This window comes from Lacerta agilis, chromosome 9 (genome assembly GCF_009819535.1).
Source record: "Lacerta agilis isolate rLacAgi1 chromosome 9, rLacAgi1.pri, whole genome shotgun sequence".
NCBI classification, from domain to species: domain Eukaryota; kingdom Metazoa; phylum Chordata; class Lepidosauria; order Squamata; family Lacertidae; genus Lacerta; species Lacerta agilis.
Genome location: NC_046320.1, coordinates 35,074,018 through 35,101,367, shown reverse-complemented (window position 1 = coordinate 35,101,367; position 27,350 = coordinate 35,074,018). Strand labels below are relative to the sequence as shown.

The following is a 27,350-nucleotide window of genomic DNA, read 5'->3' as shown; positions in this document are numbered from 1 at the left end:
CAGAAGTCAACGTTTACTGGTTTAATTTTGATGCAAGATATGAATATGTAATGTTTGAAGAAATCTATAAAACCTCTGGACCTCATTGACTCGGCGTCCAGATTTTTGGAGGTGACTCACTGGACCTTATTGCTCAGCAGTAAAACGCTTACTCTCAATTTCTCCTAAATCCTGTGCTTGGCAATTATTTTAAGAACCAAGGTTCCCATTCACGTACTTCAGCAGTTGCGGCATCTTGCGAAGCCTTGCGGCAGCAATGTAATATTGCAATACTCTGGCAACGGTGATGGCAATAGTAGTGGCAGGCTGCAAGGCCTCATAGCCACACAATGTGGCGGCAGCCTGCAAGTCCTCCTGAGGGTAGTGGAAGTGGCAGAAGCTGCCAGCCTGCTTCAGTGAGGCCTTGCAGGCCACCTCTGCTTCTGCCACCACTGAAAGGCCTCACAAGCCAGTCACTGCCACCGCCATGATAAGACCTTGCAGGCCATTGCCGCTTTTGCCACTACCACAAGGCCTTGCAGGCCACTACTGCCACCACCAGAAGACCTCACAGGCTGCTGTTGCCACCTACTGCTGTGGCGAGGCTTCGCAGGCTGATTGTGCCACCGCTGCCAGGCTGCTACTGCTTCTGCCCCTTCCCCACTGTTGCTGATTCTGCCGCCTTTCAGCTGCTGCCACTTTTGCCATCTAGGAGGCCTGCTGGCAATTCCAGATTATTTGTATTCACTATGACTCATTGATGTACTTTGGATTGTCCTACATGCCATCATTTGGTAGCTAAGCCCCAAACAAAAAGTCCTATTGGGATGCATTTTGGTTTGCCTGCTGATGAAACTGTGTGGTGATTAATAATTACTGTCATTTATCCATTTTAGACCTCTTAAGTAGTAGCAGTTGCCTGGACATTGTCCTGTTCACCTTTGTATAATTCCATCCTTATTTCAGACATTGTGGTACACTGCAACGTTGAGCTGGGCGAGATATTGTGATGGTGAAAACTAGATATCACCTACCCCTTACATGCATTATGATTCACAATATACTGCCTGCTGAAATATTATGAAACAATTATCACGATGTGAGCTTTAAATCGGTTTTGGACGATATATTGATATATCGCCCAGCCCTAGTCAGAAAGCAAAATTGCTGAACCATTGCATTGTAAGTGGAAGCATTTCCACTCACTTAGAAGACTCTTTTGATCTCAGCCAAAACGCTTGTGTCGTTTCAGAGCTGCTCATCTACCTCAAAAAGACTTGTGTTTTAAAAGTTTTACTAACAGAGAACGAAATAATAGACACTCATCGGCAAGCATTTAAAGAGCTTGTTTCATTAAATTTTTAAGTAAGATTCTGACACGAGATGGTCAAAATCATTGCTCTGAAAAAGAACCACACGTACAACATAAGAGCACAGTTCTGCATTTTAGTTGTTAACGCCAAAGAACAAACTGGAAAAGAAATTTATATTTTATTGCATTACCGCTCAATGAAGTAGCACATTGTATTAAGGACATAAATCACTTTTACAATGGCTCCCCCCCCCCCCAACAGTTTTACTATTTGGTGCTGTAGGATGAAGTACCAAACAGGAGTTTTGTTTTGTTTTCCTCGGGGAGAAAGAAGAGGGATACAAGAAAAGAGCAGGTGGGATTCATATCACCTTCTGCCCACATAGAATGACATGCACACACTGGGTGACTAGGATCACCAGCACATTACCATTTTATTAAAAGAAACTTTCACTTCTTCAGATGTGCGTAACATCTGCAGCTGATTTCCTGGGATCAGAGAGATGATAAAATCCTAGAGAGAAGCCATATATAATATAAAAACTGCAAACTAAACAAAGCAATGACTTGAGGAGAGTTCAGGCTTTGTAGTCAGAGTCAGGATTATGGCACAGCTATTCAGGTGGATTCTCATTAAAATCGTTTTCGCTTGATGATTTCTGGTTTCCAGTTGACAGGATGAGTTTCTTCAGTCTATAAATATTTTTAAAAGAAAAAGAAAAAAAAACACATATTGGAATTCCAGCTTGTGTTAAAGTCAGAATGTTTAATAAGATCAGCGCCATTGAATTTAACTATGAAATCACACTCTTGATGAACTAAGTTTATTGATCCAGCTGAAGTTAAGAGAACAATATAAAAATATTGCCATCAACAGGAGGGGAAAAGTTATCAGTTTTGGTCCAATATACATAACCATATCAATAAATGTTTATGATGGGTGGTATCCACTGGCAGAGGAGGAAGCAGAACTGGAAATTACTGTGAGTTTCTTTCAACTTCTGCACACAAGCACTAGAATTTATCAATTTAAAAGCCCAGGTAAAATAAGCCACTAATCCCATTTCACAGATGGAGTGTAATATAGATCAATGCATCAAATGTGTGGAGATGACGATACAAGTAGATTTGTTTACTAGATCTACTATAGTTATTTAAGTGGCTCAAATGCACCATAAAATCAAGATATGCAGTAACGAGCTTTTGTTTAAACGTAGAAAATAAAGCAACAGAAAACATTTCAGTTTCCTTTGATCAAAGATTCCCAATAAAAAATTCAAGAGTGATTTTCTCCCCTGTAAAACAAGTGTAGTCTGATGTACAGGGAAATAATAATGGACAGAAGGCTGCTGCCATGATTAGTCTTTAAATTGGAGCCAGTAATGCAGCAGAAACCTGCACAACAGATATTGGCCGCAAACCTATTCACATGTAACAAGAATTCAGTGGGACTTTTTTTTTTTCTATGCACAGGATTGTGCTCTAAGTATAGCAGATAATCAGTGTGACTAATGAAATACTTGTCTGCTTTTAAAATGCAGCAGCCATCTCCAAATCCATACGTCTTTTTGTAATCTTGTGAAACTAGTATCAAGCATTTTCTGCTCTGAATAAATGCATGGTACTTTCTTATTTTTAACAATTTTAAAAATCTAACCTGTTCAGGCTGAAAATGAAATTAGAAATCATTTTATTCCATTGTTAGAAAGTTACGGACAAGCAACCTATTTGTAGCAACTGCTTTTTTATTACATTTTCCCATCCCATGAGATGCGTTTGCTGCTGAAGTAGGCTTGCTGCCCGAGCTAATGTGTAATCACTCTAGCAGTAAGCAGCGTTTAGGGATAATGCTTCCAGAATATCTGTCCTAAGAGTATCTTAAAAACCTAGTTTTATATATAAAGTATGTGGCAGAAAAAAATATGATTCTCCATACCGCAGTATCATCTTCTCTGTAGACTTTAATGGTTTTATCAGCTTCAGCAGTAAGCAGCCTGCTTTCAGACTGATCAAATGCACATGCAAATATTCCAGATTCGCTGTCCAATGATCCAGGCTGTACAGCCGCATGCACTCTCTGGAAGTTATACCCAGTTCTCCAGTCCCAAAGATGCATTGTACCATTGTCAGCTGAAGAACAAAATCAGTGTTACACCTGCTTTACAATTCAACATACAGCCCAAATTCATTTTAATGTTTTTGTTATAAAAAAACACCACTTACTCTATGTAATCACAACAGCACTATCAGAACAATCCTATGCACATTTACTCAGAAGCAAACCCCACTGAATTCAATGCAGCTTATTCTCCCAGGAAAGATTCATAGAATTATAGCATATCAATTCATCAATTAGTTAAACTTGTGTTGGTTTGCAAGTAGTTCTGAAGCAAGTATATTATGCTTTCAGATGATGAATGCACATGTCATAGCTGGCATCAGTTTAGAAGAGGCATTTCGTCTTATGTAAGATAAAGGGGGGATATTTCATAAGATTGTGCTTGCCGTCTGCAGTCTATACTAAAACACAGGTGCCACCATTTAGAAGGCCCTGCACCTCATCTCCATCAAATGTCAGATAAAGGTGGGATTTGGAACAAGGATTCTTCCAATTACTACCCTCAACATACTTGGAACAAGTTCATTTATGGCTCTAAAGCAGGCATCCCCAACCTTTGGCCCTCCAGATGTTTTGGACTACAATTCCCATCTTCCCTGAACACTGGTCCTGTTAGCTAGGGATCATGGGAGTTGTAGGTTAAAACATCTGGAGGGCCACAGGTTGGGGGTGCCTGCTCTAAATCAAAGCTTTCCAAACTAATTTTGTTTGTGACACACTTTTTAGAAATGCATCATTTCACGACACAGTAATTCAGTTTTACTAGCAAACCAGTGGTTTAACTAACCCCTTTCTAGCCCCAGGAGAAGCGGGGAGCATTCGTGCGATGCCAACACACTAATGTGTTGAAACACAATTTGGAAAGCTTTGCTCTAAACGTTAAAAGCAGTATTTTGAATAGTCTGGGACCTAAATCTCTTTCATTGCTAGTGCTATACAGTGGTACCTCAGGTTACATACGCTTCAGGTTACATACTCTGCTAACCCAGAAATAACGCTTCAGGTTAAGAACTTTGCTTCAGGATAAGAACAGAAATAGTGCTCTGGCGGCGCAGCAGCAGCGGGAGGCCCCATTAGCTAAAGTGGTGCTTCAGGTTAAGAACAGTTTCAGGTTAAGAACAGACCTCCAGAACGAATTAAGTACGTAACCAGAGGTACCACTGTACATTTGTGGAGTCAATCAAAATGGACTGGTGACCTCTGAGCTATTCAGTTTCAGAACTGTCTACATAACTCAGCCCTGCAGACAACATGTTACAGTAAATAATATAAAAAAGAGAATTATTCCTATTCAAGCTACTTAAAATTCTCATTTACCTCCAGAAACCAGAACTCCATCTGAATTCACAGCTAGTGTATTGATAATAGCACTATGACCAGAAAGATTCTGGATAAAGTTTCCATCAGGAAATTTCCACTGTTTGATGTTATCCGGAGACCCAGAAGCAAACGTGTACCTGTAACAAAGTGTATGTTAGCAAGTATTGGAAGTTCAGTTAACCAAAGACTACTACATCTGATTAACAATTTAATTTACCACTTTCTTCAATAATATACATTGTTACAGTTGTAGTAGTTATAATAAAATATTATTATATTATATGTATTATATTACATTAACAGGACAGGAAAAACGCTGAAAAATCTTACTGTCTTGGGTGCAGTACTACTGCTCTTACTGATTTCTTGTGATTGGTTAAAGTGACCCGTGTTTTTCCTCCCACTAAGTCCCAGAGTCGTATAGTGGTATCATGACTTCCTGTAAATACAAAATAATAACAATAGATTTTAGAAAGGCAAGTGGATAGGATAAGTATCTGAACTGCCTGTATGTTAAGAGAATCACACACTCCAATTTTGTTATACAGTGCTTCCAAGTTTCACAATTACAACTCTACTTCTGAGAATCCCTGCAGAGAAGGCATCATCACATGCATCTAAGGTTACCTTAAATTGCACTTCAATGTCTTGGGGGACTTAGATTTATCCAATAGTCAAATTTTCAAAGCGCCAAGGAACTTCTTTTCTGAAAAGGCCTTCTATCTGCTGTATACACATTTGTAAGTAAATAGATTCCTATTGGTTAGTGGATTACCATTCACCAAAACATTGTAAAAACTCCCACTGCTAGTTTCCAGTTGAAAATCAAGCAGCAAAATGGGCTACATATTCCACCATCTTCAATTCCAATATCGCTGCAAATCAGTAGTTTTCTGGTTCTCAATATGTTTCCAGAGGGATTCTGGGAATTGGAATGGCAGTTTTCCTCCCCTATACTCCAGCTGACTGTAACAGTGAACTGCTTGATATGCTGTATGCATTTGGTAAACAACTTCCACCATACCTGTGATGATCTGTGGTTCTGCCGCTTGACACTTCACTGTTGCCACAGCATTTGTGTGTCCCGCCAATGTATGCACGCTCGCTTTTGTCCTCACATCCCAAATCTAGGGAGGTTAGAAGCAAATTAGAACCGATAATTATACCATCCACCATAAAAAGCTGGTTTATAATCTTCTGTGACCAAACCATTTAACATGTATTCACTCTGTTTATAACCTTTTTTTGTATCGATATGTGCATGCCATTGACAAAAGTATGTATCACTCAGGTCTCTCCTGATGTGGAAGGCCAATTCTTCCTCTGCTCACCTATTAGTTCCAGTATTACCTGTTAGCAGCCTGGCCTTTCATCATCAAACTTCCCTCATCTTCTTGTGAACTTGAGCCCAGCATTTAAGAATTACTGCCCTAATCATTTCATAATTTGTGTATTCCGCAGTGGCAGATACCACACTGAACTGTAGCCAAAGCAATAACTCTTAAGCCACAGGAAGCCTTCAAAAAATTTAACTTGTACAAAGGTATCTGTTACAACCCACCCTAATGCCCCTGAAGATAATGAAACACATAAACTAGGATGGAAACTGAAGCTGTCAGCCAAGTATTAAATGTTAACTAAACTGCAGGCAGGCAGGAGGCATATATGCCTTGAAGAGCTGATTCACACATTGACATTTTCCCTACGTTGTGACATTATTTATATATATTTTTTAAAAAACGGGAATAAGACAGAACACAGAATTGTATTTTCCTATAGCAACACATTATTTACAAGCAGGTATGCACACATATATTCACAGCATATATCACATATGGTGGTATACCCCAATTTGCCTAAATGGAGACTATGTCCACGTAAGATAAAGTGAGTGCCATACCTTCCTGCTCAAAGGCCACTGCATGATTTAAAGGTAAAGGGACCCCTGACCGTTAGGTCCAGTCGCAGGTGACTCTGGGGTTGTGGCGCTCATCTCGCTTTATTGGCCGAGGGAGCCGGCGTACAGCTTCTGGGTCATGTGGCCAGCATGACTAAGCCGCTTCTGGAGAACCAGAGCAGCACATGCAAACGCCGTTTACCTTTCCGCAGGAGCGGTACCTATTTATCTATTTGCACTGTTGTGCTTTCGAACTGCTAGGTTGACAGGAGCAGGGACTGAACAACGGCAGCTCACCCCATCACGGGGATTCGAACCGACAACCTTCTGATCGGCAAGCCCTAGGCTCTGTGGTTTAACCCACAGTGCCACCCGTGTCCATTGCATCATTTAGATCTGACTAAATCACACACCCTAAACCAGGGAGGGTTAGTAGGATTTGTAGCTTTTGAAATGGAAGCCAAATTGGCAAGAGACAGGAAACCTATTTATCTTACATAAGAAGAGACAGATCAAATACATCACAGATATCTGTTTTACTTACACGTGCAGTTGAATCTCTGCTACATGTTACAAGCACGTCTATTGTTGGATGCAAATCCAGACCATACACAGCACTCAGGTGGCCATGGTAATGCCTAATAACCTACACATCAAACATATTTCAGTTAAAACATGAATAGGTAATCTTTAAATTACTAATAAGATTTCAGCTGCTGCCAATGTGCTTAGCTTACCTTATTATATTCAAGGTCCCAGCATTTCACCTGTTTATCTTCTCCACAAGAGAAAAGGTATGGACTCCGTCCACTCACTATTACACCCCGAACTGTACTAATATGCCCCGTCAAAGATAGTTTGAGTTTGCCACTAGCAAGGTCCCAGATCTGAAGCAAGAGAAACAAATGTTTTGATGATCTTGCAAAAGTTAAGACATCAAAGACTGTTCATTTAATGGAGTCTCAACATCTCAAGGATCTAAGCAGCCTACAAAATTAATCTCTACACAGAATTATAGTCTGAAAACTCAGTTTTTATTTAATTCCAGTTCCGGCACACTGATGCAACTAAAATTCTAGGTAGCAGAAAGAAAGATGGGCAATAAATTATGTTGGTCGTGAAACACTTAACAGCACCTAAAATAGCATCAATGGCAGAAGACAGTGATTTTTCAGTTCTTTGCTATTTCTTACCTTTATAGTTCGATCAGCAGAGCCAGTAACAAACCACTGATTTCCTGGTTCTACTGCAATACATCTCACCCAACCTAAGTGTCCACTGATAACCTGCAATTGTTATAAAATGAGATGGATTGTTATAAAATAAGATGGATTCCAATTAAATATAATACAGTCGTACCTTGGTTCTCGAACACCTTGTGACTTGAATGTTTTAGCTCCCGACCGGCACAAACCTGGAAGTTTGGGAACGTTTTTTGGAAGCCGAACGTCTGAAGCAGCTTCCGACTGAGTGCTGGAAGCTCCTCCAGCCAACTGGAAGCCGCACCTTCATTTTCAAACGTTTTCGAAAGTCAAACGGACTTCCGGAACAGATTCTGTTTGAGAACTAAGGTACAACTGTATCAACATTTGTAACTTAAACTGTTATATACAAGTTGATTTATGAACAACTATTCAACAAAAGAGTTTTGCTTATGAATTTGACTTCAGAGCTATACCCAATTTATTCACCATTTGTTTATAGTTTAGAACACATAACATAACACAACCTGTAGTTCAGGTTATATACTGTGTTTTGATAGTGTAATATGACCTGCAAACGTTCAGTGAATACCTAATATAGAAAAGTGTAACCATCAAATTCAGCTGTTGGAATTACTTCCCTCTCACCCCCTCTCCAACTCAATGCTAATTTAAAGGAAGGTAATCTGAAGCCATCTTTCTCTTGTTCTACACCCACCCACATAGCACCTCCAGATTTGCTATTCAATTCCCATACAAGCCAACAAATGAAAACAAACACCTCTAGGCAATGGAAGGTGACACTTGCCTTTTTATGTTTGATGTTTGATGTGATGTGTTTTTAATGTTCTGTGGGGAGCTGCCCAGAGTGGCTGGGAAAACCCAGCCAGATGGCGGGGTATAAATAATAATAGTATTTATTTATTTATTTATTTTCTGCACTGGTCTCAATCCAGTACTTTATTTTATTATTCCATTGGACTCCTCTTTCCATCTTTTTTTTTAAACACTGAAAGGCTGATGGTACTGGCTGACCTGTTTCTGGTGTTTTTAACTCACTCTGGGAGCCTGTTTGGCTATTTTGGCACCCTTGTTTAAGATGCTTCCTCTAGACCAGGGGTGAGCAAACTTTTTTAGGAGGGGGCCGGTTCACCACCCTTCAGATCTTGTGGCGGGCCAGACTGCGCACGCGGGCGGCGGAGGGGGGCTTCTCTCTTTCCCTCACCCTCTCCCCTCCCCCTGCTTTCCTACCTCCTCCGCCACTCTGCCTGCGGTTGGGAGCCAGCGGCAGTGGCGGCGCCTCTCCTTTCTGGGCCAGCTTTCCTGGGCGCCAGGTGCGGGGCCAGCAGGCGCGCCAAGCTCCAGCCAAAGCCCCGCAATGTGCCTGTCATGATGCCCACATGCCATGGACGGAGAGGCAGACGGGTGGGTGGCGAGTCTGGGCCACACCAATCAAAGCCCAGCTCCCTTCCTCCGCAGGGCAGGGAGAAGCCAGGAGGAGGGAGGGAAAAGGCGCCGCCGCAGTGTGTGTGTGGGTGGGTGGGGGGAATGGCGCCCAGGAGAAATGGCAAAAAAAAATGGTGCAGTCTGAACAATCATGCCGATCCAAGCAGTGATTCCAGGACTGTCCCAGATCCAGAGGGCAATTGATCTGGCCTGCGGGCCTTAGTTTGCTGACCCATGCTCTAGACTGCACTGGAGCAGGAGTGAGGGTGCTTGAAACTAAGGCTTGATGCTGCCAGTGCTTAGCAATCAATTTATCCTGAGATTCATACTTGCAACTTATTTCCTACTTACTCTGTACAGCTTCCATGGGGGATGCCATTGTGGTTTTGGCATTGTCGGAGCCTTCTTTGCCATTAATGCAGAATTTTTGTTCCCACCAGCTTCCATCATAGCCTACAAAAGGAACAGACATTTTAAAACTACACTCAACAAATATCCCTCCCCGCCCCAACAAGTTTCTACTATCCCTAGATGGTTATGCAGTGTCATTCTGTCACAATCCTATTCCTGACAAAGTCACTGTCAAGAATCCAATTTGGTAAATTTACTGCATCTCCATCAGAGGCTTTCAATTAACGGGACTTACCAGAGTCAAACCTGGAGGCTGTGAGCGCTCAGGAATTCCAGCATGTCTGTATATATCACCAACACTAGAAGCCGTTCGATTTGATTCCATTCTGGAAAGGCAGGGGGAGTGGATGTGAGGCAGAGAATGTGAAGATACATTATCCTACAAAGTGTTAGCAGACGCTTGTTTTCAGTTGCTTCTTTTCAAGTAACTGACAAAATCTTGTGCATGTAAATGTAAAAAATACAAACTAAGACTATGTCAGGGACGCGGGTGGCACTGTGGTCTAAACCACAGAGCCTAGGGCTTGCCGATCAGAAGGTCGGCGGTTCGAATCCCAACGATTGGGTGAGCTCCCAGCTCCTGCCCACCTAGCAATTCAAAAGCACGCCAAGTGCAAGTAGATAAATAGGTACCGCTCCGGCAGGAAGGTAAACGGCATTTCCGTGCACTGCTCTGGTTCGCCAGAAGCGGCTTAGTCATGCTGCCCACATGACCCAGAAGCTGTCTGCGGACAAACGCCAGCTCCTTCGGCATATAGAGCAAGATGAGCGTGCAACCCCAGAGTCATCTGCGACTGGACCTAACAGTCAGGGGTACCTTTACCTTTACCTAAGACTATGTCACACCCAATTATTTATAATGAGCCTTAACCATTACTAACTTGTGCTAAACTATGCCATTTTAATGAGGCACTATTTTTTCCAGATGCATCATAGGTTGCCCTGGGCAGCACAGCTGCAGGGAAATGTACTCTGGCCTCTGTCATCGAACAGGGAACCTACAGGGAAAAGATCACAGCAAGGGGAAGACCAGCCTGTTATCCTTAAAACAGTCCTGTAAGGTTGGGCAGTATTATTGCTTCCATATTGCAAAGGAAGGGCTAAGGTTTTGAAGAGGCAGGCCATTAGGCTACAAACCTAAGCACGCTTACTAGGAATCTCAGTTTAAGACTGAACACAATATTCTGTTTCGGTTAATACAGAATTAAATAGCTGTTCTTTACATTGTATTTTCCATGCAAACTTTATCAGCTAAAATCATCAGTTAAAAACAGTTAATCATCAGTTAAAAACACAGAATAATTTTACTTTAATGCAATATAATTACTTGGACTGAGAAGGTGGCAATGCCACAGCCAATGACTGAGCTGCTGATTCACTAGGCATCCTCTGAATTTTAGTGTCTGCAGTCAAAGCCACTCCTTAGAAAAGAGAAAATACACACAGTTAAGACAAATCTTAATTACTTAATGTTACCAACTAAATCCTGATCAGTCTATTCTTGCTGACAAAAGCCATCCCGCAAGCTGCGATGGGAGTAAGCAGCCTCCCACCTCCCCGGGACGACGGGGAGGGCTGCCTTTGCCCGCGGTACTCCTTAACCCGCTTTGGGTCCTTCGGGACCGGTGGGGGAGTCTGGGCACATAGGGCTCGTTTTCAGATGCAGCTCCTGGAGCCGGCCCCGTTCGTGCACGCTCCCTTTAATTGGATATATAAATTTGTTTAAAGATTTTGGGCATGTCTCGGACAAAGGAGTGGGAAGAATGTTGCTAACTGCAGCCCTGAGTGATTAAGAATGAAGATTGGAAGAAGACGCGGACTTTACATTGGTATGTGAAGGAGGGAAAAGAAGGGGGGGTAAGCTCTGGAATCTCCGTTTGTTTTGCCTCAATATCTACTTAACACGGGCGAAACCTCCCCCTAGAAAATCCACTTTCACAGGCAAATGGCAAGTGGACTTTAAAGACAGAATGGAAATTAGAATGGAAATTACAAAAATAAACTGTGTGGAGGTGAAACTTGATCTGGACTTGACTCAACAGAAATGGAGGATCCTCGGCTGGCTGTGACGCAGCTAGAATTAACTGCCGAGTGCTGATGATAGCCTGTGGAGCTGTACACCACTTCAAAGGGAGAAGCCGGATTTGATGGACGATTGATAGTGGAATTTACGAGGGTCTGGCCCTCCCGGAAAGGAGTGGGGACGGCTCACAGGGGAAGAAATTGGTGTGTCGCAGTTTGATTTACAAGTTTGATTTATGAGAGACTTTCAAGATGGCGTCAGCCGAAATGCGATATTGGGAGAGGATGGCTTTTTCCACACAGAGACATTATTTACTATAAGAGTGTCTGCTTGCTGGCATTTATCAGAGGCTGTGAAAATATTGACTTTATGAAGCAACTGGAAAAGATCATAAGAAAGCGCTCCGGAGTCCGAGACATGGGGAATCCACAAGTTAAAAATTTGGCATAATTGGAATTGTTATAATTGGAATTGTATAATTAATTTGGCATTGTAATTTGTTTGGTAATTGGAAATATATGTTGGAAAATCAATAAATATGTTTAAAAAAAAAAAAAAAAAACAAAAGCCATCCCGCAAAACTTAGTCATTATTGATCACATGTATTTAATGCTATGGATTTAAGGATTTCAGTTGATTTAATTTTACATGACTTTAATAGGGCTAAACTGGCTTTTAAAATTCAAAGAGTCCATTTTCTCTCTTTGGAACAGTTTGAAACTATAGTTCTCTATAATGCAGGTAAAAAAGCAGCTATAAAATTTCAGTGAATTGTAACCAACATGAAAAAAACTCCTACATATTTGTAAAGTAATAGAGTACATGAACTGAATGATGTTTTTGCTGCTACATTTTGAGAGTGATAACACGTGATGCTCTGAAAACCTAAGTATACTGGACAACTTGTAATGCTCTTCTGGACACTTTAGATCATGGGTAGGCAAACTAAGGCCCGGGGGCCGTATCCAGCCCAATAGCCTTCTAAATCCCGCCCATGGATAGTCCAGAAATCAACGTGGATCTGATTGTTCAGACTGCACCAGCACACACGTTCTTTCCCTCTCCCTCACACGGTGGCAGCAGCTCCTCCCTCCCTCCTCCTTGCTTCTCCCCGCCCTGTGGAGGAAGGGGGCTGGGCTTTGATTGGTGCCAGCAGCATTGTTTCCCTCTCATTGGTGCCAGCAGCTTTCTTTCCTCCTCCCTCCCTCCTCCTGGCTTCTCCCCGCCCTGCCTAGAGCCGAGTGGAAGGGGGCTGGGCTTTGATTGGTGTCAGCAAATACAATATGTGCAGTGTGCATAGGAATTCCTTCATTATTATTTTTTCAAAATATAGTCCGGCCCCTCACAAGGTCTGAGGGACAGTGAACCGGCCCCCTGCTGAAAAAGTTTGAGAACCCCTGCTTTAGATACTTCAACAACTAAAGCTCCAGTGTGTGTGTGTGTGTGTGTGTGTGTTTTGAGTTTAAATTATTAAATTCTTAGGTTCAAAGTGTTCCATGACAGAAATCCTTCCTGTTAATTGTCACTAAACAGCAGCACAGCTAGATATGTTAAGGCCCAGAAACGCCTCTCAGAAAAAATGGGGGGAACGCCTCCCCCAATTTTGCAGGGCCTCTTAGCCAATATCCAAAGGTTCAATATCCAAATGTCTAAGAACAAGTGCATCTCCTTCATTTCAAGTAGTGATGGAATAATGAAAGATATTTAAACATTTTAAAATTTGCCTAGTGCACTTCCACTACAACATGTAAGAACTGATTGTGTAGATGCAAACCACACTTCAGTAAACATTACTTGTGTAGCTCGCACGTCTAAGCTGCCCTCCATATATGCATCCAATTATTTTTGGTATTGTATCCTCTAGCTTCATTAAGAGACAGTGACTATCAATCACTGCATCATTAGTGGCATCTTCCTGGGGAAAATATATATACTAAAATTGCACTCAATTTCACCCAAATAGTTTGTTCAAAATCTTACCAGGTCCAGGGGGATATGGATGTGTCCCTGTTATCAAATATTCATCATCATCGCCTAAAGAGCAAGAGATTTGCTGATTATTACTTTAATAAATATTATAGTAAAGTGACAATTACTTGAATTCCTAAACACAACTTTGTACAATTTTCATTATAATTTGCACATAACAAGAACTGCTGGTACTGTTTACCTTGTAAGCACATGCATTATGCGCTGCTTATACACTTAACAAGAAATTAGGAATTCATATTTTCCCACTCATTCTTCTGGCACAGTGGCATTTATTTCCATTTTTGCTTCTTTGAGGAGTATTATTAAATGTCTTGCTTACTACGTTTATCAATAAACCATTAATAAACACAGTCAGATATAAATATAATTAATAATAAAATGTTATGCACTAGCAAGCTATACTTAGGATAAAGATCACCAGCTGCTACACCATGGCAAGTCACAGATCAGGCTATGTGCCAATGCCACTGTCCGATACACAAAAGGTTTCTATATGAAAGAAGAAAAACTTCAAACTCTTCTGATGTGTTGTTCTATAAATATTTAATATGCTCTTGCACATGCCAAGTATTTGTCAACCACATGCATGCTGCCTTGGGTCCATGACAGAAGAAAAGTAAGGCAATTAAGATAAAATAAAAATCCAGGGTCCTCATTCGTGTAGCCACGTTGTAACTGAAAGTGCAGCAAAATTCTTTCACTGCAAGTGGGGCCCAAATACTCAAGTTTATACAATTATAACTGTAGCCATACCTTGATTTTGAAGATACTGCTTATGTCCATAGGAATCAATCACACCCTTCTCTCGAGCACTTTCTTTCAATACAGGCATGTGAAGCACAGAACTGTACTCTGTACGAAGTTTAACGGCCATCTTTACTTTGTGGCTGTGTAAGAAAACACTTTAGTACATGTATATTTTTGATGCACTGTATTATCATAACAAACTCATGCTTTAAGTAAGATATACAATTAGGAGTTCTGTTAACAGTTCTGATGTTCATGTGGAGTTACATTGGGATGCAGTATGCTCAGTATTTAGATAAAATATTCCAGCAAACAGGAATGTTACTGAAAGTTATAATTTTCTAGATTTTACGACACCCTAGGTGTTCATAGGCCCTAGTTTATAAAGGAAAGCCCTCTATTTAAAGGGCTGCCCAGTCAAAATCCAGGTTAAAGATAAATAATTCTAAAAACGGAGAGCTATGTCCTCCCCCATTAACAGGTAGCACCTGGACTACAGGCTGAACAGGCACACAGATCACCTGGTCAGTTATTCCCACTATAGTGAGATAGAACTGTATTCTACTTAATACAGTGCCATGCTTCTGAGACATAACTCCCCTTCCTCTCCTACCCCCTGCAGCTTCCACACACTGCCCAGATGTGCTCCACAAACCTCCAGAACTGATTTTGGGGGTTCCAGGAGGCTGAAGGGGGATGGTTCTGCTCCACCAGACATCTGTTCCACTGCCAGAAGGACATGGTTCAGTTTCTAAGTTTGCATCTGTACACCTGAACTGGCATATACAAATTTTAAGCAAATCTGCCCCCTTCTGTTATTATTATTATTTTTTGACGATGCATTTCTGGCTATGCATATCCCACCAAATCTTTTTTGATACTTCACCATAAACTCAGTGGGTGATACAAACACAGGATTGGTTGGGTACACAGCCAAGTTTTAACTTCCTCCTCCATCATTGTAAACACAATCCAATGTTGATTCTAAGCCCTCAAGAACTAATTCATTACAAAGTGATACTATGATACTATGGAATAGGGTTGCTGAGTAAGATTTTAAACTGGTTTGCAGCTTCAAAAGTACCAATAGCTTACTGGCAATCCTGCTTACCTCCTTTCATCCAATGATACTGGTTTTGCATTGTCAGCCACAAACATGTCATGAGTTCTTTTCAAAGATCGGAAAACAAGGGTATGCACAGAGTGCTTTTGTACTTCCTAAAGGGGAGAAAAGTTTCAGACACAACTTTAGCAAGACCTATTTCATTAAAAATGCTCAACGAACATTGAATCGGCTTACTAGACTGTCATAAGTTACTGTTAGCACTGACCCCCCCCCATCTCTTCCTCAAGTCCCTTGCACATGTCAGATAACTCAAGGAAGGTTCTCATTTCTCCTGATCTCTAGAGTAGACAGAAATGCACAAGTATCTCATACCCTTCTATCTGATTCAAATGTAAACATTTTATGAGAAATCAGCCTTCTCTCTCCCAAGTCAGAAGAGGCAAATGGTGAGAGTCTTCATACCTTGCCAAGTTTGGGAGTAGACAGAAGAAAACACAAAATACTTCTAAGTTCAGCATGATGGCATGAGAGACCTTTCCTTCCCCAGAGAGTTGGGGAGCTGAGCATTATACCGGTATTTGTAGCATTAGAATTTCAATGGGACTATTTTGAGCATAATTGAGTTGGATACAACTCACTGTGCTTAACTATCTAAGTATTATGTACTTGATACATGTTTACTAAATAATAATGTTTACTAAATACTTTGTTTTGGTGAACTTCATTGGTATGTTTTTAGCTGCTTGTTATAATTGTTATGCAATTCAAGTTTTGTTTTAATTTATATAAAACATTTTGGAAATGTGTCCGAGAAATAAACAGAAGTACAATAGCTACTAAAATGTAAAATGTTTTTTAAAATAGTTATCAGCAGTATATGTGCTTGGAAAAATATAACCCATAAATGTTACTTTCACTAGTACAATGGAACCTCTACTTACGGACATAATCCTTTCCAGAAGTCCATCTGCTGGTCTTGTAGCAGGACGCTAGAAGAGGCGTCTTGTGCAGAAGCCGCTTCTGCGCATGTGTAAATCGCTGCAAACCCGGTGTTTACTTCCTGGTTTGCCACGGACGCAACTTGGAACATCCGCAAGACGAGGCATAAGTAAGTCGAGGTTCCACTGTATTGTGATGTTTTAATTGAGTCCAATAACAGGTATTAGACTAACAGTACAGTACTTATGCATACATGGCTAGCTTGACTTTATTTTGTTCTCCTTTAGAACAAGTGTAGCTCACTTTCCCCACCCCCATTCAAAAAGAAGGCAAACTACCAAAAACAAACGAGAAAAGGGAGCATGGCTCTTGCCCCCATTCTAATAAGCAGCTGTTTACTCTGCAACAGAATCTGCTAAGTGCTAAAAACTATGACTGAACTTTCCAAATGAAGTATTAACTTTCTTCCTTTCCGGAGTGTCAAGATCAAAGACATTAGACTAATGCTTTGGTCAAAAGTCTGTTTTCCATCCTAGGGTGAACTGGGTGTAAATCCAGACATAAAAGCTCTGCACTTCCTTTCTGGCAAGTCACCTTTCATATACATTTAGAGGCCAGATTTCCTCTAAATTTATTGTCATTGTAAAACTGGATAAAAACAAACAGAGTGAGGACATTATTTACAGAACATTAAACATGATCCATTAGCTTTCTGCACGTCCAGTCAGAGAACTGTTTCTCATTTTTTGTTGGCTCCAATCAACTATTACTTGCTTGGTTGATCAGGCTAGCATGCTAATGTTAATACAGAGGCCACATTAAGCTGCTTTTTATTATCCTATACTGGGAAGCCAATGTCACGGATGTGGGTGGCTCTGTGGTCTAAACCACAGAGCCTAGGGCTTGCCGATCAGAAGGTTGGCGGTTTGAATCCCCGCGACAGGTGCAAAAAAAGGACAATTGGGACTTCAAGGAAGAATGGGAACTTTTTATGAATTAAATGAAAAAACAACAAAGAGACTTAGAATCATTGGCAGGATTTGAATAAACATACACAAATTTTATTGGCAGAATATAAATTTGAACAATAGAAAGGTAATATTTACAATTGTACAATATGCAGAAATAATATGAATATGAATTAAAAAAACAGTTAAGGGAGCTGGGGAAAGTCCTGGAGGGGGGAGATGGAGGGGAGGGGAGGGGGAAAAGGGGGGAAATGTACATGATGATATGGTTTGATTTGTATGGATTGAAATTTTGCTAATAATTTTTTTTAAAAAAAAAAAATCCCCACGACGGGGTGAGCTCCTGTTGTTCGGTCCCTGCTCTTGCCAACCTAGCAGTCTGAAAGCACATCAAAGTGCAAGTAGATAAATAGGTACCACTCCGGCGGGAAGGTAAATTGCGTTTCCGTGCGCTGCTCTGGTTCGCCAGAAGCAGCTTAGTCATGCTGGCCACATGACCCAGAAGATGTTTGCGCCCAAAATCATATGTGGATGCATGGAAGTATTTGGGTTAACACATGAAACCCCAACTACTTTTAATAACAAAGAACGTTATTCAGTATCAATGCAGTCATTACTTTAATTGCCATTCACTATGCAATTGAACAGTGTTCTCGAAGCGACTGGCATGAATTTGGCCAAACTGCGGGAGGCAGTGGAGGATAGGGGTGCCTGGCGTGCTCTAGTCCATGGGGTCACGAAGAGTCGGACACAACTGAACGACTGAACAACAACAACATGCAGCTGAAACTGTTTTGCTTCCATACTCCTTTACACTATAAAGAAAATCTCTGCCTCTTTTAAACATCTTAACAGCAATTTTGCCAACCTGATTTTATTCTCCAGCTAGGAAAATGGGCACTTGCATTTACTTATTCTATCCTCCATTCTCTCTTGTTCCTTAACACTAATGTTCTGTATGCACTTTGTGCTCCCCAAATCTCTTTGCTGACCCATGTCATTCGGGAACGAATCCCATGTTCTAACACACAGAGAAATGTGTGGATGTGGAGGCTGCATGTCTGTGAGATGTGTCATTCATATTCTTGCCACTTTGGTGAAAGGTGCATGATGCTGTTTATCCTACAAGGCTCTGTATTGGTTAGAGTTTGTGCTTCAAGACAAGCTTTCAAACTTTTATGGGCTGCAAAATGAGATACCAAATCTGACATAATGCAAATCTGACATTTGTGCAAGGCCCTGCACGGTACTACACCCACAGCCTTCTTGTACTTTTGCACCCATGTAAAGTTAAGACCTCTGGCTGCACTGTTGCAAGATGGAGACTAGCATTCCTATATCAATGCAGGGCCACTTACATCCTAAGCCACGGTTTGGCTTAACTTGACATGACATGCGAATGAGACCAGACACTTTATGCATTACCTTTAGTACTTGGAAAGAAGGGTCTGAAACCTAGAAACTGACCGTGATCTGGGTAAATAGTAACTCATTTATCATACAAATTTCTTCCCCTGCTCTTCAGTGAATACTTTTGTCTGAGTGGTAGCAAAATGCAGAAAAGCTAAATACTCTAGAATTCTTTGTTCAGTTAATTCATCCACAAACATGGTTTATGGGATAATTATCTCACATGGGCCCCATACAAGCATAACTCAGCATGTAATAGCAGCATCCCTCTATGTATGTTATAGGCAAGATGGATACAGCAGGGTTCCTCTTCCTATTGTCTGACCTGTGTTTTCAGTCAGATATTTGAGGAATAAAAAAAGAACAGCACTTGGGCAGTATGTGTGCCTTACAGACAGCTTATTTTGCAATGAAACAGATCTGGGGATAATTGCAGCTTTTTAAAAGGATTATGAGCATGTAAGCACAGCACACCAATAAAGCTCAGACCAGGCACAAGAATTTCCCAACATTACTGCCTCTTGTTTTAAAAAGGAAATGCAGTTTTCCTGTCACTTTTCACGAGTAAGCAAACAAAAGTTCACTGAGTATTATTTATTTTTGGGTGTAGAAAAACTCACACTTTTTTTTAACTCAGTATCCAAGGAAAAGGGAAAACACTAACACTATGCATATATCCTGTACTGTCAGCATTGCTTATTGTGGATGTAACTCTCCATAGTCTCAGACATTTCTGGTTTCCTAGGTCTGTCACCAAAGATGCTTTTTTAGGTCTGTGACTGAATGGGAGGCCTTCTGCATTCAAGGTATACACTATTCAAATGAACAATTTTTTCTTACTCAGAAGAGATATATATATATAATAACTCTTCAGTCTTTACCACCAGATGAAGGTAAAGCAGTAGCAACCAAACATTTCTGCATCATTCCTAAATCCAGAACCACCTGAAAGCCCCTTTGGCTACCAACTATCACTGATGGATGTTCACTGGCATGTTCAAATGCCAGAAAGAGGGGCTAGTTCGTGTATTGATGGAATCCATGAGGTGTTATTTCTGAGGTGGGATTAAGTTTACTCTCATTCTTTTTTTTATAAAAAAATAATAATTACTTGATTTTTAAAAGGTACAAACATGTAACAAAAAAAAATTCCAAATCCAAATACTGAGATTACTCTGAATCTCCTGACTTCCCCCCATCCCTTCCATGGGTCCTTTTGATGATATTTACAACTGCGTATCAATACTTACCCAAATTTTTGTCCTTCTAAATTACCCATACTTTCTGTTATTTTACAAGTGTGATTAAATTTTTGCCAATGTTTTAACCTGCTTATAGTGGTCTCGTAAATAAATTAAAAACTTTTCCCATTCTTGTCGTCTTGATTTCTGAGCTTCCCAGTTAATTTTGCCATTTGGGCAAGTCTACACTCATTCTTGATCTTTTCCATGACTACCTTCATGTTTCCTGCTTACTATCTGTAAGACAACCTGAATGTGTGAAAACCCTCCTCCAAGCCAACATCGGGAAGGATTTTGAATGAAACTCTCCAAGCTTCTCACTCTCGCCAACCCCCACACGCCCCGGTTCAACCCTTTCCAAGGCACAGCCGGCGTTGGAGGAAGGCAGACCCAGCTCTACGCCCAAACCAAAGACAAGCCTCATCCAGCTGGTTTCAAAGGGTCTAATTTTCGCGCAGCTGACCCCCTCCCCCCCCCAAAAAAAAGCGGCGCGAAGGAGCGAAACGGCCCTTAACTCGTCGCGACACAAGGCTCGGCGGTCCCACCCCGCGGCAGGAGGGAGAAAAAGCCCTGCCCTCTTACCTCCACCATGGTGCCAACCTCCTCAGTTACAACCACTTGGTCATTCAGCGAAATCCGCGGCAAAACCGACGCCGGACGCAGCCCCGTTAGCAAGAAGGCGCCACTTCCGGCGCTTTGCCTTCGCCACGCCGGAACTGACGCACTGTTCCCTCTGCCGCGCCTGCGCGGGGCAGCTGCGGGGCAGCGTTTAGGGCGGAACCTCTTCGGTTCCACCCAGTGCCGGTCGCTCGCTTGATGGCGTCACCGGAGCGCTGCCCGCTCGAAACGGGGAGATGAGTTGATGCCTGAAGTCAACGTGGCGGCAGCCTCATGCCCTTTATGAAGTGCCCAGTGCCTTATGCGCCTGGCTAGAGAGCGAGTCCCCGTGGGACTTCCAGGGAAGCGCGTGAGAAGGATACACTGCAAACCTCAATGTTTCTGCTTCTCTTCCCATTAGCCATTCTCAGAAACACCTACGACATTCAGTGATTCTATAATCGGGAGCTTGGAGGTTTGTGAACAAAAAAGCTCTGAAACTGATAGCCATAGGACCATTGCTAACTTATTGTTATTATTTATTAAATTTGTATACCGCCCTTTATCCATAGATTTCAGAGTGGTTCACAACATAAAAATACAAGATGAAAAAGACAAAATACATATTAAAAACAATAATAACACACCCACACCCTCAAACACACATTTTTTCATTATTATTATTTACTCATCTGAAACATTTTTTTGGTATTATCCAGGAATCAATTCTGTTTGAGTAAGGCTGCAGAACATGACTGTCCCGGGGACAGTCTACGGTTCTCAGGGACAGTCCACGCCTTGGTAATATCCCCAGGCTACAAATTAATTTACACCAGGCTACACACCATCATGAGAATGTGTGAGATAGGGGCTGAGTGGGGAAGGGCATCATGAGGGCATTGCTAAATAAACAGACATAAGCAACCTTAAATTCCCATTAAACTCCAGTGTGGACAACCCCTCAGAGAAGAACACTGAGTTGCAACCACTCTGGGACAACAAAGTCCCTCACCATTCCTTTTAAGGCAGGCCTCTGGTCTTCTGCCTACTACATAGACCAAACAATATGATGCTTATTGTCCTCCCAGTGCTATTTTTATAGAGAAAGAGGTGCCAGAACTCACCAGGAACAAATCTAGGGGTGGGGGTTAGAGACCCACCGGAGGAAGGAGAGAAAGCTCTCTACGTCACCCCCATCAAAAAGCCCCCCTCGCCATCTCCTCCTGTCTCTGCCTGCTTTGCCCCCCCCCCCTGCTTCCCTGGACGAGCCACGCGGCTCTTGCTGTCCCTGCGAAGATGATGGGGGGCGATGGAGCGAGAAAGTGGTGTAGGGTGGGAGTTAAAGGTCCAGGCAGCTTCACGGGCAACCCACGGAGCCCACCTCTTGGTGCTTTTCTCCTGCGCTGCACAATAGCTTGCTTTCAGATCCAGGAGAACTTTTAAGGGTCTCTGACGCGGCTCTCTCCTCACTCCTCAGACTTGGCGCGCGCTCGGCAGCAGGATGTTGAGGAACGTGGGGCAGGAAGTTTGGGAAGCGTGGCCTCTTTCCCTAGCATGGTCCTCTAGCTGCACGGGCAGGGAGGTGGGTGGGTGGTGGACTCTCCTCCTCCTCTGGCTCCTCCTCCTCGTTCAGCGGCACTCTAGGATTGCAGAGGAGGAGAAGCTCTGCTCTCCCCGGACCCCAACTCTCCTTCCCGGACACTCAGCTTGCTGCCCGGCCCTGGTTCCCCGTGCCACTGGCACCACAGGGTAGAGACGTGCCTGGGGAGAGGAATATTCCCTTTGAAGCAAGGGAAATTTAAGGGATATAAAAAATCAGGGATAGCAGCGGGAAACGGCTTGGAATAAGGGAGTTTCCCACAAAAAAGGGAGACTTGACAGCCATGGACTGGAGTGCCAGGGTAAGGTATCAGATTGGATTTTCCTGTGTTACCTGACTAACTGAAGCTGCAGTCCTTTGGAATAATCCCTTTAAACATAGTGGGAAGTAAGGTTTCTCCAATACATGTACATCAGTGGTGCTGGATAGTTTTCCAAAAGCATTAAACTGTGGCGGTGTTGGGAAGTAACCAGGGAAGAGCTGTGGTTCAGCAGTTAAGCACATCCTTAGCATGCAAAAGGTACTCGGATGGACAGATAAAACCCATGGAGAGCAGTTGCCTGTCAGTGCAGATGGTACTGACCCAGGTGGACCAATGGTCTGACTCGGCATAACACAGCTTCCTATGAATGCCATATGACTATCCCTGTGCTGAAACTACCGTAATGCAGTTCAAATGCCACCTTTATTTATATCATGGGTGAGGAACCTTTTTCATATTGAGGGCTGCATTCACTTCTGGTATAGTAACATATTTTAAAACAAAATAGGAAATTATTTCCAGTAGCACCTTAGAGACCAACTGAGTTTGTTCTTGGTATGAGCTTTCGTGTGCATGCACACTTCTTCAGATACACTGAAACAGAAGTCACCAGATCCTTAAATATTCTCCCTCACTATATTCAAGGATCTGGTGACTTCTGTTTCAGTGTATCTGAAGAAGTGTGCATGCACACGAAAGCTCATACCAAGAACAAACTCAGTTGGTCTCTAAGGTGCTACTGGAAATAATTTTCTATTTTGTTTCGACTATGGCAGACCAACACGGCTACCCACCTGTAACATATTTTAATTTTCCCTGGGTCACTGCAGTATTTTATTGTTTGTGGATTTTTACTTATTTTTGCTGTTTTAAATCATTTTTTTTTGTTTCTACCTTTGTGTAGTAAATAAATTAAGTTCTGAGAGGTCGTACCTGTTAGCATTGCTGCTTGCTCTGCAGAAATGGTGGCAACTCTATTCTTACCCACCAAGTTTTTTCTGATGCCGCTACTGAATAATGCTTAAAGCAAATTTGGGAAAATAAAAATGGGAATACGTATTGTGCTCAAGGCAGCACCCATGTAAATCATCAAGATATACTGAATATAATGGCTGTGGAATGTTTGTGTGCGCCCGCAGGTACGTACAGCATTGTGTAATAATTATTGTAAAACTTGAGTTCCATTATATCTGGGGACAAATTAAATCAGATGGCTTCAGTTATGTTTTGAACCTCAGAGGGCAGTAAGTGTAGTTACAGGTTCTGAACAGAAGAGTGCATGAGTTAGCTTTTCATTGACCTCATGGAAAAAAATGTTTTTTTAACATTAGAAATCTGGCAAGATTTACTTGGCTCTGATATTATACATACTTATCTGTGAGTAAGCCCCAATGAACTCAGTGTGGTTTACTTCTGAGCAAACTTGCATGCTGCCAGGCATGTACAGTATGTGTAGAAATGCAGCTCCACTGTTTCCAAAAAGATCCTTGCTTGTCCTCAGAGCTAGAGATAGCCATGATCCTAATTCCTTCCAAGAAGTTTCAAAAAACAAACAAATCCTAGATCGTATCAGATTATAGTTTCTTCCAAATATTTTTACAGTTCACTATTTCGTTTTGTATCATATATGGTCAGAAGTCTTTTAAATTGTTTGTTTAGTCATCTGATAAGTCCCGCTTTTTTGGAGATCTTTCAGAGCATTTTTTAATTGTTTAGTTCAAGTTCCATGCTAAATTTCACAACCGGGTTAACTCAGCTGATGAAAACAAACAGGAAGCATCCCACACATTAATCTTTAAAAGTGTGTGCTTGCTTGCTTGCTTCCAGCATATTGTCAAGATGTATTCTCACTTACGAGAAACTACTACTACAAATATTTGTTGCCTTCAGACTACAATTTGAGAGGGTCAGAGAGAGATTTCATGTTTACACTGCTGTTTTAAAAGACAGAGTAGGTTTGCAACACTGCTTGGGGGAAAAGGACATTTCTAAATAAGTTAACAACCACCAGGGAGCCCCCCTCTTGCACAAACACAGTGGTTTATCTGTGGCCTACTCATAGAATTCTGCAGAGCTGCACACAGACATATCATTTGATCTGAGAGTCACTAACCAGTGGCCTTGGCTTATCAGTCAAAGCAGGGCATTGCACCATGGCTGAACAAACCAACAAGGCAAACGATGCAGTTTAGGGTCTCTGTCCTCCACTGTCCAGATATATAGGTAAATAAGAGGAAAGCCTAGGAAAAGGAGAAATGTCAGCCAACATTATCTTGTTTTAATAAAAAACTCTTTACTTCCACCACTTGAGCTAGAAGAATCTGCTACACATTCTCTCTCGGTAGAATGAATTACTGTATCTTCCAATAATTGCGAAGATGGTCGTTTTCCTGCCTCATCAAAACAAGAAAAAGCAACGTACAGTACTTCATAACAGTTCAAGGAAATGAACATACTGTGCCAACTGTTTGCCATCAGGTCGAAACAGAGGTGGGTGGGTCATATGGGCCACTTGGCCCGGGCCTCCGATTCCAAAGGGGGCCTCGGTCAGCATATTCACAATTGCTCACCATTATTTAAATGTAAATACTTAAAACAATCCTTTTCCCTATGTATTTTTAAAAAGCACTATTGTATATGAAAATGTGAAAATTATATACTTACTTATTTATAAGACTTTGGAGATCCCCAGGGTAAAAAAAAGGAGGGGCCACATTATCTACCTGGCCCGGGCCTCTGCCTGGCTTTGCAAGGGCCTGTTTGCTGTATTTGAACAACAAGGACATGCAAAGAGAGGTTCTTGGTGTTGCCCTAAAATTGTGTAATTTCCATCCCATGGATATTCAAGGCTTGAAAATAATCATTTTCAAGGAGTGCTGGGAGACATTTTTATTTGGTCTGGCTTTTAATGGCTATAGCTAGAGTTAATGGTGGTGGTTTTTATTTGCCTTAGTGTGAGTGGGGTTAGGTGGATTTGTGGGACATTTGTATTCACTGCTCCATTTCCACATACTCCTAGGGTGAGACAAGCAAATAAATAATAGATAAATATGTTCAGGAATGGGTGTCCCAAAGACTGAGCTTCAACAACTCTGGTCCTGGGAATAAGTCCTATTGAACTCTCAGTGAGACTTCCAAGTATAGCACAATTGTGTATGTCTATACATCTGCTAAATAGTGTTAAATATCTCTCGATAGGCAAGTTTTAGGCTATACAGTGGTGCCTCGCTAGACGAAAATAATTCGTTCTGCGAGTATTTTCGTCTAGCGATTTTTTCGTCTAGCGAAGCACCAATACAAACCGTGGTTTTCGCTAGACGAAAAAAAAAATTCCGTCTTGCAAGGCAGCCCCATAGACAAATTCGTCTTGCGGGGCAGCCTTCCGCTAGACGAATGCCTTCGTCTAGCAAGTTTCTCGTCTAGCGAGGCATTCGTCTAGCGGGGCACCACTGTATACACACTTCTGTTTATCCAGTGTGCTCCAACTGCTGTTCTGGGAAGTGGTATTTACACGACATTATAAGACCCATCTAGTCCAGCATTCTGTTCTCGCACGGGCCAACTAGATGCCTGTGGGAAGATTGTAAACAGGATTTGAGCTCAAGAGCACTTTTCTGAAGTTTCCAGCAGCTGTTATTCTAGCAACTGGTATTCTAGCAACTACAGTTGTACCTTGGATCCTAAACACCTTGCGAGTCAAATGTTTTGGCTCCCGAACGCCACAAACCTGGAAGTGAGTGTTCTGGTTTGTTCTTTGGGACCCGAATGTCCAACACAGCTTCCAGTTGGCTGCAGGGGCTTCCTGCAGCCAATCAGAAGCCGCACCTTGGTTTCCGAATGTTTTGGAAGTTGAACGGACTTCCGGAATGGATTCCATTCAACTTCCAAGATACGACTATACTCATGGATATTTCTGTGGGCTTAGAGTTACCGCTGGCAGTTCTTTCACTGGTAGTAGTCAATATTAGGCCCCAAAGTATGTCCACTGGTAGGACAGAGACCACCTCTGTATGCTTGTTGGGACCCAGGATCAGACTTCCTGAAGCTGGCATAACTTACATAGAAGCTACCACATGCAGAGTCAGACCATCAGTCCATCTGGCTCATTATCTGTGCTGTCTGGCAATGGCTCTCCAAGGTTTAGGGCAGGAGTATTACCCACCCTTTCCTGGAGATACTAGGATCTTCACCATGCAAGGCAGATGCTATACCATTGAGCTATGGCCATTCTCCAAGTAGAGCCATGTGAGGAGAAAAGGAGATAAGTCACACACGTATCTCCTGTGCTGGCTGGTGCAAGCCAGCAGGGCTTGGATTGCAGCAGGAGATCTGATCTGATACCCCTGAATCTCACATAGATAGGCACTGTTAGAAGGGAGATGATAGCTGTTTATAAAACTTTGCTTGGCGTGGAGAAAGCTTGAGGTAGTATGCAACTAATAAGCTTAAATAAAAATCATCATCTGGCTGATGTGCCACATGAAAGATTTGCACAAGCTCTTCTCATTGTGTAAGCATTCAAAGCTGCAGATCTGCACAGTGAGACTTGAGGTTGAAGAATAAATTGCACTTTTTAAAATGGAGATGACGTGGCTTAGGATGGGCACCATGCAATGCCATTTAAAGACCAGGTTAGCAATTACACTGTATGAAAAATATTGAAAACCACAGTAAGAGTATGTAAAGTTACAGTAACAGACTTGAAACTCCACATGAATAAAGAGAAGACCAACTCCATAGGAATTAAAGGGGCATAGTCACAACAAATAACTCTCCCTTTTTATTTCAGTGGGACTTAAAGTTTGACATTTGACTTTCT

At 41.9% G+C, this 27,350-nt stretch overlaps 1 protein-coding gene across 1 annotated transcript; it reads right to left on the bottom strand.

The window, feature by feature from the left end:
* Positions 1–1,451: 1,451 nt before the first annotated feature.
* On the bottom strand, positions 1,452–20,784 carry PLRG1 (pleiotropic regulator 1). The gene is made up of 15 exons (XM_033160193.1): positions 20,655–20,784; positions 15,560–15,666; positions 14,455–14,588; positions 13,690–13,743; positions 11,014–11,107; positions 9,922–10,012; positions 9,627–9,728; positions 7,821–7,913; positions 7,365–7,514; positions 7,172–7,273; positions 5,755–5,857; positions 5,061–5,169; positions 4,728–4,867; positions 3,228–3,421; positions 1,452–1,984 (listed from the first exon to the last, which is right to left on the bottom strand). Exons 1-15 carry the CDS (start codon positions 20,661–20,663, stop codon positions 1,925–1,927), a joined length of 1,542 nt encoding a protein of 513 aa, XP_033016084.1. The 5' UTR covers positions 20,664–20,784; the 3' UTR covers positions 1,452–1,924.
* Between the last annotated feature and the right edge of the window lie 6,566 nt (positions 20,785–27,350).